The sequence below is a fragment of the Panthera tigris genome, chromosome X (genome assembly GCF_018350195.1).
Source record: "Panthera tigris isolate Pti1 chromosome X, P.tigris_Pti1_mat1.1, whole genome shotgun sequence".
Lineage (NCBI taxonomy): Eukaryota > Metazoa > Chordata > Mammalia > Carnivora > Felidae > Panthera > Panthera tigris.
Window position 1 is genome coordinate 101035915 of NC_056677.1, and position 14931 is coordinate 101050845.

Consider the following 14931-nt stretch of genomic DNA (forward strand, 5'->3'; position numbering starts at 1 on the left):
AGAAACATTTGTTTGAAAGAAAGCATTTTATTTAACACAGTATATTAATTTACCAAACAGCACTTTCACAGGTGAAATAAAGGCTTAATACCTACCTAATATGCAGAATACATCAGCAAGAATGGAGGGCATATCCTCACGAAATTCCTAATTATAAAAATATAATTATTCACAGTAAATACATGAATAGCATACCAGCAAGTATGGCTTCAGAATAACACTCTTCAGTAAAACTTAAAACCTAACAAAACCCCAACACCACTATGGTGACAAATAATAAAATTCTTCAAGTTTCATAATACAGAGAAAACAGAAAGAGGGAGACAACACTTGGAAAAAAAATGTTTAAATGTCTACAGTGTAGTAACTTCATAAAAAACAGAAACCTAAGCAAGCACTTCAGGAAATATTAAAGAGCACAAATGAGTGACATTTTTCCAAAGAAATTCATATTAGAAACCACTGGAATTTGGAGTACCTTACACCTACCTAAAACAAGACTGTTAAAAATGGTACATTTTTCATCTACAACTTTAAACGTTGTGCTCATGCCTGAATTAACACTGATCTAGGCGAAAGTCCTAGTAGTATCAGAACAGAAATCTAAAAAATACAAAAACAATTACAAGCTGTCGTTCCAGAACTCAAGATTTTCTGAAGATGAAAATAATACCAAAAATCTATCTTTATTTTCTTTATGCACTGATGTTTGTAGCCTTTGAAAAAACCCAAAATTCTCCCCTCATTTCTGGATGAAAATTTCAACATTTATTCTAGATTTGTCTCCTGACTTTAGTAAGGATCATAGTTCAATCATTGCAATTAGTTTGCTAGCACTACAGCAACCCTTAAACTAGCCTTTTTCAGATACCAAAGGAAAAAAATATGATTCTAACGAAAAAACTGGCAGCTGTAAGAGACATGCAAGATATGCCTCCATGGCTAAGAAGATATGGGGCAGTGAGATACAAGACTATGAGAAAGCCATGGCAAAGATCCAGCTGCAAAAGTATATAGAAGGACTCAAAGGAGAGGGGAAGCTAAGTAAGAACAAAATACATATTAAATCTATTTCAGGGCACCTGGGTGGCTCAGTGGGTTGGGCGTCCGACTTTGGCTCAGGTCACGATCTCACGATTTGTGAGTTTGAGCCCTGTATCGGGCTCTGTGCTGACAGCTCAGAGCCTGGAGCCTGCCTCCGATTCTGTGTCTCCTTCTCTCTCTGCCCCGCCCATGCTGACGCTCTGTCTCTGTCTCTCTCTCCCTCTACCAAAAATAAATAAACATCAAAAAAACTTTTTTTAATCCATTTGAACTATTCATTTTCAAAAAATGGGAAAAAGTGTTAGAATCAAATCCATAAATACACTAAACTCTATACCAGTGGCCAATTTACAGAAGGAAATAACCTTAATTGCATACCAGACTTCAGTCTCAAAAGTTTAAGGGCTATGAACTTTCACTAAGTCTACTTGAATGCAAGTACTCAGGCTACTTAAAGACCAGAAATGAGGGAGCCAGACCAGAGTGTTCAACATGGAATATTAGTTGTTGAAGATACAGACTACTCCAATAGGAATTAATACTGCTGTAGTGAAATAGATACAGTTTAGGGATAAAAGGGAAACTCATACTGGGCCTCTACTGTATGTAGGTGGAAAAAATCCCACAGCTAAACATAGAAGTTCCTTAAGACTATCCTTGAAAAGCACAAAAAGCATACAAAGGAGATTACCTATCCTAACAGCAAAAGGCTACAGAAGCTTAAAACAACACAGGGGAAATTCATACTGGTATCAAGAAGCTCCAGGTCTTACCTCACTGGAACTTATTACGAAAGCTCTTCTCAACTGGGTAAGTAATTTATTTATACAAGGTTAAAACCAAGCCTAATAATAACAGAATAATACACTGCACTTAAGTGAAGAAACTTAACTACTGGTTTACAATAATTAACACCCTTAACAATTTGAAAGCTCATCATACAATTCAAATACCAAACACCCATGAAAAGTATCTGGTCTGAATCTAACTTAAATTCTCTAATAAATGAAAGAGTGAAATAATAATCACGTTAAAAAGGTTAGAAAAAAATCTAGTTATTCATATTTTCTAACACAGCAAACACATGAAAATTGGCATCAAGTGAGCATTAGTTAGAACTATGTAGGGGCGCCTGAGTGGCTCAGTCGGTTGAGCATCCGACTCCTGCTCAGGTCATGATCTCGCGGTCTGTGAGTTCGAGCCCCGCGTCGGGCTCTGTGCCACCAGCTCAGGCCTGGAGCATGTTTCGGATTCTGTGTCTCCCTCTCTCTCTAACCCTCCCCCATTCATACTCTGTCTCTGTCTCAAAAAAATAAACGTTAAGAAAAAAAAAAAAAAGAACTATGCAACCTCAATGTAAAATAATTTAGGGGTGCCCGGGTGGCTCAGTAACCGACTCTTGATTTCAGCTCAGGTCACAATCTTCCAGTCGTGAGATCAAGCCCCTCATCAGCTCCAAGCTGGGCGTGAAGCCTGCTTAAGATATTCCTCCCTCTCTCTCTCTCTCTCTCTCCCCCTCCCCCTCCCACCCCTCCCCACATTCGACTTGTCTCTAAAAATAATTTTAATCCTCAAGTTTTAAAAATATATTTAATATCTAAACATAACCACAAACAAAAGAAAATGCTTTGATATGCTATATTGGGAGAAAAATATTCTAGCCAAATTATTTTTATAGTAGCATTTTTAATTAGGTATACCCTGATTTCATTATAATGCAGGATTTTTTTTTTTTTGCCCTCCCAGCTAACCTAACATTTTCTGCTGTACTCGCAACGAGACAAAAAGATTAAAATATCTTTAGTTCCGCCTAGCAACAACGGCTTACCAATACTGCCTTAAAACATTACTATAATTTTAAATAAAATGAAATGCAAGTTTTACACTTTAGAGATCTTTGTATCAAAAGCAAAATACGTGGGGCGCCCGGGTGGCTCAGTCAGTTAAGCGTCCGACTTTGGCTCAGGTCATCATCTCACAGTCCGTGAGTTCCAGCCCCACGTTGGGCTCTATGCTGACAGCTCAGAGCCTGGAGCCTGCTTTAGATTCTGTGTCCTCTCTCGCTCTGCCTTTCCCCCGCTCGTGCTCTGTCTCCCAAGAATAAACATTAAAAAAAATTTTTTTTAAAACAAATATGTAATAATTATTAAAATAGAAAACATATGTATATATACTTACACTAATGTCATTAAGAACATTAGATGCCTGATCATGCTTTAGATTTCCTTTAATGACATGGTATGATAACTCATAAAGAGCTTGCTGGAAATCTGTTGAACATAAAAGAAGGAATGTGAGAACACAATCTCTCGAACATAAAAGACCCTCTGAGGGACGACCTCTATATTTCCTACTTCTCAGAATTATAAGTATCAATAATGATGAGAAAATACACTTTTGATGCTTTTCTCTAGCATGTTTTTTTCCTTTTACTTTCACAAAAACACAATACTAAAAGTAGAAAAAAGTTAACCTGGACTCCACTACAGTAACTACTGCTTTAAACATTTCCTTCCCATCTTTTTCTACATGTCTACATATTTTACATATTTGCATCCACAGTGCACATCATGTGGTATTTTGATTCCTCCATAAACACTTTTTAAAGTATTTTCTCATGCTACCAAAGTCTCCAAAATTATTTTTAAGGACAGCATTGAACTCCAGCAAGTGGATATAAACTAAATTAACCATTTATTTCACCAGGAAATTTCACAGATTTTTGTAAACATATTCAGATTATAGGCAATTCAATCTCAGGGCAACAGGTAAAGAATAATAGTCAATATAAAATTAAGTTTTATCCATATCCTACTGTCAGAGAAATTTCTACCCAAATCTAGATCTTTTCTCCTCTATTTTCATCAGAATTCAAACTTAAATAATTACATATGTACATACATAAAATGGCAGTCTAATGAGAACTGTCAACCACAAGTAGTCTCATTTGCTATTACCATAGCCTCCTTTCCTGGAGGAGGAATTTGGGGGTCAGGGGGAGTTAGTGGTCAGGTGAATACCTCTTTATAACCATATTTTTCTTTAGTCCTATACACTGAAAACTTTACCTCCTTTCTCCCGTCCAAAGTAGAAAAACAGGGGCATCTGGATGGCTAGTCGGTTAAGCATCCGACTTTTGGTTTCAGCTCAGGTCATGATCTCCCGGTCTGTGGGTTAGAGCCCCGGTCTGTGGGTTAGAGCCCCGCATCAGGCTCCATGCTGACAGTGTGGAGAATACTTGGGATTCTCTCCCTCTCCACCCTCCCCCCGCCCCTCCTGCATGTGCACCTGTACACTCTCTCTCAAAATAAACAAACTTTTTTAAAAAGTAGAAAAACAATTGTATGGTGACAAATGGTAACTATGCTTGTGGTCAGAATAGCATAATGTATAGAGTCAGAGTTGTTGAATGACTATGTTGTACACCTGAAATTAATGTAACATTATGTGTCAACTACAAAAACTGAAAAAAGTAGAAAAACAAGAAGCTCTAAAAAACAGTTGTAAAGTAAAGTCAATTTATAATCCCCTTTTGAAGGGAATCAAAAATCTTTCAGGGCAAAATAGCAAGTAAACCATCAAATATTTAAAAATCTTCTCCCTTGGTTTTTACTAGTCACAAAAAAGGAAGAGTATAGAAATCAAAACTTATATCGATACCCCTTTAAACAACTTTATTTATTTGCAATTTTATTAATTTATAATTATTTTACAATGAAATCAATTTGTCCATTAAATTATTTGCTAAAGAAATATAGCCAGAGTATCCCAATTCCTTATGAAGAATTCATTATTAAACATGGTCGAGCACCTTTTTCATAAATATGCCTTCATTATACTTATGATAAACTATACAAAAGCCAAAATGCAAAGGAAAAAATTTCTATTTGTTAGTATGGTAGAAATATGAGGTCAATTTCATGCTTTCAATTTCCAATAATAAAATGCTTTTGTAACAAATAATATTCATTTAAAGTTATCCAGAGGCACTTGGGTATACATGTTGGGTATAGAGATTACTTAAAAATAAAATCTTGGGAGCCTGGGTGGCTCAGTCGCTTAAGCATCTGACTTCGGCTCAGGTTATGATCTCACAGTTCGGAGTTCGAGCCCCATGTCAGGCTCTGTGCTGACTGCTCGGAGCCTGGAGCCTGGAGCCTGGAGCCTGGAGCCTGGAGCCTGGAGCCTGCTTTGGATTCTGTATCTCCTGGTCTCTCTGCCCCTCCCCCGCTCGTGTGCATGTGCACTCTCTCCCCAAAATAATAAACATTTAAAAATTTAGTAATAATAAAATAAATAATAAAGTCTTTAAAAAAAAAAAAAGGTACAGGCAGGGGCACCCAGTTGGCTCAGCTGGTGGAGCATGCAACTCTTGATCTTGGGGTTGTGAGTTCATGCCCCGCGATGGGTGTAGAGATTACTTAAAAATAAAATCTGGGTGGCTCAGTCGGTTAAGTGTCCGACCTAGGCTCAGGTCATGATCTCACAGTTCATGGGTTCAAGCCCCTCATAGGGCTCTGTGCTGACAGCTTGGAGCCTGAAGCCTGGCTTGGGATTCTGTCTCCCTCTCCCTCTGCCCCTCCCCTGCTCGCGCTCTGTCTCTCTCAGTCTCTCAAAAATAAATAAATGTTAAGGAAAAAAAATTTTTAATAAAAAAATCTTTTAAAAAATTCAAAATAAAAAAAGTTATTCAGATAACTTAAAAAACAAAAAAGCAGTCACTCTTAGAAGGACAAGTTGAGCATCATAAACTAAATTCCCAGAAGAATATGGGCTCATTAGGGGCTGAGGGAATACTAATCTTATTCAGAGAAGGAGATTAGAGAACATAGAGCCCAGGTCATTTTGCTGACATCAAGTGACATAAAACAATCACAATGTCATCCACAAAATAGCGAAGACAGTCCTCAATTCACATGTTTTTAAATACCCATTTAAGTGGTTAGGAAAGTCTATCGTATTTTATTTAGCCAGAGAAACAAGAAGCGGTAGTGTAAGACTACCAAGGCTAACCCCACAAAATCCTGTAAATTCTATACTAACGTTGAAAACCATTACATTCACAATGTGAAGGAAAACCTAACAAACATCATTATACACAAAAATAAAGATTTTATCCTAACGCCAACATTTCAGAAAAAGCAGGGTTTTTTTTTAAGTTTATTTACTTATTTCTTTAGTACTCTCTGCGCCCAACGTGGGGTTCGAATTCACGACCTGGCGATCAAGAACCACATGCTCTTCCGACTGAGCCAGCCAGGTACCCCTCAGAAAATTAGTTTTAAGGATAGCCAAAAGTAAAGGGGACGTCTAGAGATTCTTAGATATTCTCTGTGGGATTTAGAACACTGAAGACGCTAGTTCTTGGTTCTGTCAGGACGATTCATGTTTATCAGCCATCATTACAATATCATTATACTAGGGGGAAGGGACTTACAAAAAGGAGAAGTAGTCTGTGCAAGGGAAACTGCCTCCCTCAAATTCAAAGGAAGGGCAGAAAGGGAAAGGGCTGAGGGAACACTACCCAAACGCAATCCCCCTGACAGATTAAATGAAATTCTGAAGAAATAACATTCAGTTAGTTTCCTGCATAGACTACCAACTGAGGCCTTTAGACCAAAGCCTCATTGGAGGCAGAGACTGGCCAAAGAATGTACATACTGAGAAAGCATGCAAGGGCAGGTGAAAGAGAGCACTGGCAATTCAGCCAATGAGGCCACACTCATGACTGTTTTTGGTTTCATATGTGAATCAGAACGGTACAAATTAACAATAATCTGATATTTATTAAAGATCCATACAGTCCCATTTAAAACTGAAGAGTAATCATCCTGTGTTACACTATTTATAGTTTTTCTGAGAATTCTTTCTCTTATTCTACCCACGTAAGATTTTAATCATAAACAAGACAGACGTTAACTGAGAAGTTATAAACTTGTTTTAAACATAGGGAAGCCTGGGTGGCTCAGTCGGTTAGGCATCTGACTCTTGATCTTGGCTCGGGTCATGATCTCACAGTTCATGAGTTCGAGCCCCACATTGGGCTCTGTGCTGAGGGCGTGAAACCTGCTTTGGGATTCTGTCTCTCCTTCTCTCTGCCCCTCACCCGCTTGTTCGTTCTCTCTCTCTCTCTCTCTCTCTGTCTCTCTCAAAATAAATAAACAAACCTAAAAAAAACATAAGGAAGAAAAAAAGTTAAGTACCCAAGTGCTTTTAGAAAGGAATTTTTTTTTTTTTTTACTTTCTTACATTTCTGGCAGTCAACTAATTTATTCAAAAGAAAAGGCATTATAGCAACCTCAGAAATCTTTATAAATGATCATGCAACTTTATAAGCAGGATAAATTGGAAAATAAGTGGGGGTGTGGGCTAGGAATGTTAAGTGTTAAAATAGGTCTTACCCAAATGACAGGAAAAGCAATGGCTAATTCATTTGTTTAAAAAAATGCTTTCCACTAGCAAAATACAAGCATTCTTTAAAAAATATACACTCTCATATTAAGATAATATTTAATTTTTGATAAAACAAAAATAAATCTATAAACATGGCTTTTAATTGTCTTTTCAGACATAATTTATATAACTATAATTAATTTTATTCAATCATTCTTTATTTAAAATATTGATTATAAATTATTTTTTCCAGATTGAAAAAATGTTACAGGTTCTACCCTCCGTGAAAGCTACATATGAAAATGCTTTAAACTTACTAGACATAACTGCTTTTGTTTTTGCCTCTCCTTTTCTAAATCCAATGCCTAATTTTAAATTAATAAATGTTAAAATAAATTGTAAAATCCTTTAAAATTTACATCCTGTTTAATTACATTTTACTTAATAAATCATACTTGTGATATGCAGTAAACAACTCCTTTGCTTTTAATGTTTTCCATGACAACTGTCTTTAATAAGATCCCTAGATACCACCTAAACATAACCAGCTTTAGTAAAAACACAACCTCAGTTTCTGGAAATTTCCTAGTGCAAACAAGATCAGAATAGTTTTTCCAGGCTAGCTTTTCTCTTCTGTTTATGACTGATAACTAGCCTCTGTAATTTTTAATACAGCTACCAACTGCTGATATTTAGCTAATCATGTCGCAATTATAAAAGCCAACATATGACTATTATGCAGATCAAGTAACATCCATACAGAGATATATAGTCTTACCATAACTATAGTTTTAATCCTAACTGTAATATATTCACATAAAAGCTTTATATAATATGAACTATATCTCAAACCTTTTGTTTTTAATTCATAACAATTTAACAGAAAACAGGACATCTATTAATGTTGACCAGACCAGAAATAATAGCTATGATACTTTTAAAAGTCTTACCTCTGTAAGTTGAACTATCATGGCTTTTATTTTCACTGAGGATCCGGCATAAATGCAAACTAGAATAAAACAGAAATAATATGTATTAATTTCCAATCCTAATATAGATGATCCTTATAGAGTATATTATATCAACTAAAAATATTTGGAAACGTATAAGATATGTTTAGATCCATTAGTTTATGATGAGAATAAAACAAACCTAAAAACCCTAATTGGTCAGAACTGGAGGATGCTAGTGAATCAATTCATTATTTTTTTTTTTAACGTTTTATTTATTTTTGAGACAGAGAGAGACACAGCATGAACGGGGGAGGGGCAGAGAGAGAGGGAGACAAAGAATCGGAAGCAGGCTCCAGGCTCTGAGCCATCAGCCCAGAGCCCGACGCGGGGCTCGAACTCACGGACCGCAAGATCGTGACCTGAGCTGAAGTCGGACGCTTAACCGACTGAGCCACCCAGGCGCCCCCAATTCATTATTTTTGAAAAGTGGTAAATAAAAGAATAAAAATCAAGCACTTACTCTGTTTTTCACATATGAACCTGTAGTTGATAAGAAATGTCTCTGTACTGAAGTATTTCAGCTAATAAAGAAGGAATGACAGAAGAACATAACCATTTTAAGATTCCTAATAAATTGAAGGATCTAAGTCAGCATCTATCAAGAACTGTTTACATCACAAGAGACAATCAAACATTATGTGTATCCTGATCCTGATTTTGAAAGAATACACCAAGCCACCTATGAAGTTGTCTTTAAAAAAAAAAAAAAAAAAAGCCATGAACCTAAATTCAGACTGTGGAAAACTCTACAGACAATGCCCCAGTCCCTTCAATAAATATACTGCAAGGAAAAATTAAAGATGCTAGGGAATCCTCAAGGTAAAAAAAGGCTTAAGAGATGTATCAATCACAATGTTTGGACCCTATCTCAAACAAGTATTTTTTTTAATTAACATTTCTGAGTCAATTGGAATATTTTATAAAGATCTTATAAATTCTATAAAAAGTTATCTTTAAAAGATAATGCTGAAATATTCACAGATGTAACGGTATTTACTTCAGTAGAATGGGAAAACGGGTGGGGTTTTAGATGAAACAAGACCGGCCAGCAGTTGAGAACTACTGAATCTGATTGATGATTTCATTGGTATTCCACTTTCTCATCTGTTTGAGATTTGTTTCCAATAATAAAGTTTAAAAACAAAAAAACCTGAAAATTGAAAAAATACTTGTATTTTAAAAACCTCTTCATTAGATTAACTTAAATGTTGCAAAGAAGGATAGATACATAGAATACAGTGAAAAGGGATAAGCTTAATTGGAATTCCAGAAAGAGAGAACAAGGGCAAAAGCAGTTATTTGAAGAAATAATAGCCAAGACTTCAGTTTTCTAGAACCGAAGTGAAATCCACAACTGGGCATACCATAGTAAAGCTAGAGAAAATCAAAGACAAAATCATTTAAGAACGGGGGGGGGGGGGGGGGGGGGGGACGACACTATCTTCAGGACTTCTCAACGAGAGCAATGAATACAAGAGATAGTGGAAAGATACATCCAAAGTGCTGAAACAAAGTACCTGCCCACCTAAAAATTCTATACTCAAAAAACATACTTCCAAGACAAAATAATGACTGAAGTTCAGACAAACAATAACTGAGTTCACGCACTAAAATAAATACTTAAGGACATTTCTTAGGCAGGATAAAATTATTACAGAGAGAACTTTAGAGTTACAACAAGAAATGAGGAAAATGTGGCAGGTACATGGGTAATTCTAAATGAATATTAACTGATAGTTAATAATAGGGTCCTGTGATATTTAAACATGTGCAGTATTAAATATCTAGATAAATGGAAAAATATATTGAAATCCCTCAAAAGTAACGTGTTTATCCCAAATACACAAAGTTGGTTCAAATTAATTCACCACATCAAACTGACTTTTAAAAATCATGAGTTAACAGATGCATAAAAGACACTTGGCAAAATTCAACATTCATTCACTAGGTTTTTTTAAACTGTATTTATTCATGGCGGGAGGGTGGGGGGAGAAAGAGAGGGGAGAGGGAGAGAATCCCAAGCAGGCTCCAAGTTGTGAATAAAGAGGAGCCTGATGACACGGGGCTCAATCCCACAAATGGTGAGATCACAACCTGAGCTGAAATCAAGAATCGGACAATTAAACAACAGAGCCACCCAGGTGCCCCACACTAGTTTTTTAAAAAGATTCAAAAATAGGGATAGAAGGGAACAGTTATAATTTGGTAACACAGCAGCTCTCACAGTGTGGTTCACGAACCCCTAATCCCCAAGACACTTACTAGAGTTCTGCAAGGTCAAAACCATATTCATAATAATACTAAGACATCATTTCCCCTCTTTGCGGTATTAACATTTGCACTAACGGTTCAAAATAAAAGGAAGGAAAGACTGCTGGCACCTTAGCACATATCAAAGGCACTTGCATCAAATTGCCTCACTGATTCTTCGTGATCAAGAGATCAAAGGAAAGCATAAAGCCAGTCCCATGTAAGATGTCACTAAACTGTTTCATTTCATTTTTCATGACCATTCACAAAACAAGAGCTGGTTTCATTTCACTTAAAAAGGTACTTAATTGGAGTGGCATCAGCAAGATGGCAGAAAAGGAAGCCCCAGGCCTTCCTTCCTCCCATAGAGGATAAAAATTATAGAAACACCAACTTAACAACAATATACATGCCAAGTCCCTTTATGAGAAATTCAGAAACCACTTAAGAGGCTCCAGGTGAGCACTAAAACAACTGCATCAAAGCCAGCAGTAAAATTCATGTCACCCTTTCACCATTGTCCCTCCTCCTGGCACAGCACCACACAACTGGAAAAAAAAACTCCCAGCTCCCGAATTCTCCCTGGGGAGGGAAAGAGAAGACTGGACTTTACATCTAACATTCTGACTTGGGGTGGGGACTGCTGCCAGAGAGACTAGTTTCTTTCCGTAACATCACGAAGCACACAAGGACCTGGCGTACTCTAGGTGCCCGAGGCCTGCTGACAACAAAAAACAGCTGGGTGGTGAGCTGCAGATCCAGAGAATCCACAGTACAGCAAACAGAAACCAATACAGCTCAGCAACCTCTCCCTCAGGGGACAAAGAGAAGACTGGAGCATGTGCCCAACGTTCCAGCTTTTGGGTGGACTGCCTGAAGAACTTCTGTTTCGCCTGACCTAGGGCACTGACAGTACCCAACATACTCTAGCCGCCTGGGGGCCACTAAAAACAAAAAAGAGCTGGATGGTATGCTGCCACTGCCCAGGACAACAGATGGACACCAAAGGAGTCCAAGCAAATGAGTACAAGCTTCTGGAAAAAACTGGAAAATACCTTTAATATGGAATCTATACACATAAGTCCAAAAGACATATCCACAGAGAAGGTTTGAGAAGCCCCCAGATGATCCAATAGCCAGGATGATTGGTTAAGGCCTTTCCCTGTACTATGCCAATCCATAAACACTGGAAGAAAAGAGTGTTTTTTCAAATACAGTCATACAAGCACAAAATTAAAAGGATGTAAAGAAACAGGGAAAATGGCCCAATAAAAGGAACAAAATAAGTCTCCAAAAACTGACCCTGAAGAATTAGAGGTGTATGAGTTACCTGATGAAGAATTTAAAATAACTGTCATAAAGATGCTCAATGAGTTCAGGAAAATGATGCATGAATAAAATGAGATCTTCAACAAAAGGATAGAAAATATTTAAAAAGAACCAAACAAAAAGATCAGTGGCTGCCAGGGGTTGTGGACAGCCAGAGATGAACAGGCAGAACACAGAGGATATTTAGGGCAGTAGAAATACCCTGATACCCTAATGGAGGATACATGTCATTATACATTTATACAAACCCTTAGAATGTACAACACCAAGAGTGAAGCCAAAGGTAAACTATGAACTTTGGGTGATTGTGATGTGTTGATATAGATGCATCAATTGTAACAAAGGTACCACTCCGGTGGAGAATGTTGAAAATAAGGCAGATAGCTATGCACGTGGGGACAAGGGGTAAATGGGAAATTTCTGTACCTTCCTCTCATTTCTTCTGTGAATCTAAAATTGCTGCAAAAAAATTAATTCTTAAAAAAAATAAAACATAAGGCGCCTGGGTGGTTCAGTCGGTTGAGCGTCCAACTTCGGCTCAGGTCATGATCTCACAGTTCATGGGTTCGAGCCCCACATCAGGCTCTGTGCTGACCGCTTGCTCAGAGCCTGGAGCCTGCTCCGGATTCTGTGTCTCCTTCTCTCTCTGCCCCTCTCCCGCTCACGCTTTGTCTCACTGTTTCTCAAAAATAAATAAATGTAAAAAATAAAATAAGTATTAGGGAGGATGTAGAAAAACTAGAACCCTTGTGCATTGTTGCTGGGAATGTAAAATGGTACAGCCACTATGAGAAATAGTATGGAAGTTCCTCAAAAAATTAAAAATAGAATTATAATCCAGCCATCCCACTTCTGGGTATTTATTCACAAGAACTGAAATCAGGATTTCAAAAAGGTATTTCTGAGGGGCACCTGGCTGGCTCATGTGGTAGAGTGTGCAACTCTTGATCTTAGAGTCCCGAGTTCAAGCCCCAAGTTGAGCATGGAGCCTACTTTAAAAAAAAAAAAAAAAAAAAGAGGTATTGCACTCCCATGTTCACTGCAGCATTATTCACAATAGCCAAAAAGTAGAAATAACCTACATGTACATCAACAGATGAACATATAAAGAAAATGTGGCATATACATACAAATGAATATTATTCAGCTGTAAGAAGGAATTCCTGTCATATATTGCAACATACATGAGCCTTGAGGACAGTATGCAAAGTGAAATAAGTCAGTCACAGAAGCATAAATATTGCACAATTCCACTTATATGAGATGTACCTAAGGGAATCAAACTCACAGAAGCAAAAAATATAATTTGTGTTTGCCAGGGACTACAGGGAAAGACAAATGGGGAGTTGCTATTCAATGGGTATAAAACTTCAGTTACACAAGACGAAAAAAATCCAGAGATATGTTGTACAACATTGTGCTTATCCTTAACAATATGGTACTGTTACTTAAAAATGTGTTAAGGCTATTCTTGTTATGTGTTTTTATCTACAATAAAAAAATGTGCTTGATGAAGCAGTAAAACATATTAGTGAAATTCTGAGCCTGAGAGCAAGTCTTTTTTTTTTTTTTAAGAACATGTATTTTAATATTCTATGTGAAAAATGGAAAGTACACACAGAGCATTTCTGACACACACCAAAATACTACGGTTGTCTCCAGGAAAATCACTTAAGCAATTATTTAAATTGTGAGCTGATTTTTCATAGAACGCCATCTTTACTTGAAAGAACAACTCAAACCATGGTTATTCAGACTTGGGTCTTTGGCAGGCATTTTCTCAAAAATAAACCAACTGAGCCAGTCACTTCAAGGAAAACAACTGAGAGAATTTGTTGTTGCCAATGATAAAATGTAAGGTTTCAAATAAAAATTTGAATTCTGAAAACTTAGAGCTGCCACCACAGACTTGACTAGCTCCCAATTCATAAATCTTTCCTGATTATCTCAGTGATGATACTAAAGAACGTGTTTTCTTATTTAATACAATGTATTGTGTTAGTATTTGGAAGAGCTGCATCATTCAGTGAACCAGTATTTTCCAATTGATCAATGCATGATGTTGCAAAATAACGCATGGGTAAAAGATTCCAAGTAAAAGAGAGACAAATGCACTTTAATTTAACAAAGTACAAAAAGTTCACTGATGCAGTTTTGGATTTGGCATTACAACAAATCATTAAGAAACTACCAGTTGACAAATTTTGACATGATATCAAAGAAGAATATTTACAATTACCTGAAAAGACTATTAAAATTCTCCTCCTTCTGCCAACTACTTATCTGTGTGAGGCTGGATTTTCTTCATACATATCATCCACAACAATATAATGCAAACCTTACTTTACAGCACACATAAAAATCAACTCCAGTTAGGTAAGGCTTAAAAATGAAAAGCAAAAGGGGCACCTGGGTGGCTCAGTCAGTTAAGCATCTGACTTCAGCTCAGGTTATGATCTCACAGTTCTTGGGTTCAAGCCCCTCGTCAGGCTGTGACAGCTCAAAGCTTGGAGTCTGCTTTAGATTCTGTGTCTCCCTCTCTCTCTTCCCCTCCCCTGCTCTCTCTCTCAAAACTAAATAAAAAACTTTTAAAAATGAAAAGCAAAATAGTAGGTTTCCAGAAAATCATAGGATAAGTTCATCTGCCTTGGAATGAGGAGAGTGCTTAAACACAAAAAACTACTTAATCATAAAGCAAATGATCAATAAATTTGACATTAAAATAAGTAACTTCTGTTCATCAAAAAGTACCATTTTAAGAATGGAAATACAAGCCAGAGTAACAAAAGATATCTGCCACACATACATTATAACCCACAAAGGGCACAAATAGATACTATATAAACTCTTACAAATCAATGAAAGAAATGCAAACAACCCAATAGAAAAATGGGGGGGAGGG

General features: G+C 36.9%; 1 protein-coding gene across 11 annotated transcripts in view; it reads right to left on the bottom strand.

The window, feature by feature from the left end:
- Positions 1 to 14931, bottom strand: part of THOC2 (THO complex 2) — a 111193-nt gene that overhangs the window by 87585 nt on the left and 8677 nt on the right. For all 11 annotated transcript variants that reach the window (XM_042975096.1, XM_042975095.1, XM_042975090.1 and 8 more), the window contains exons 2-4: positions 8388 to 8446; positions 3223 to 3314; positions 96 to 147 (exon numbers count right to left, since the gene is read on the bottom strand). In XM_042975096.1, coding sequence (XP_042831030.1) covers positions 96 to 147; positions 3223 to 3314; positions 8388 to 8446 — 203 coding nt within the window. The remainder of the gene's footprint in view (positions 1 to 95; positions 148 to 3222; positions 3315 to 8387; positions 8447 to 14931) is intronic.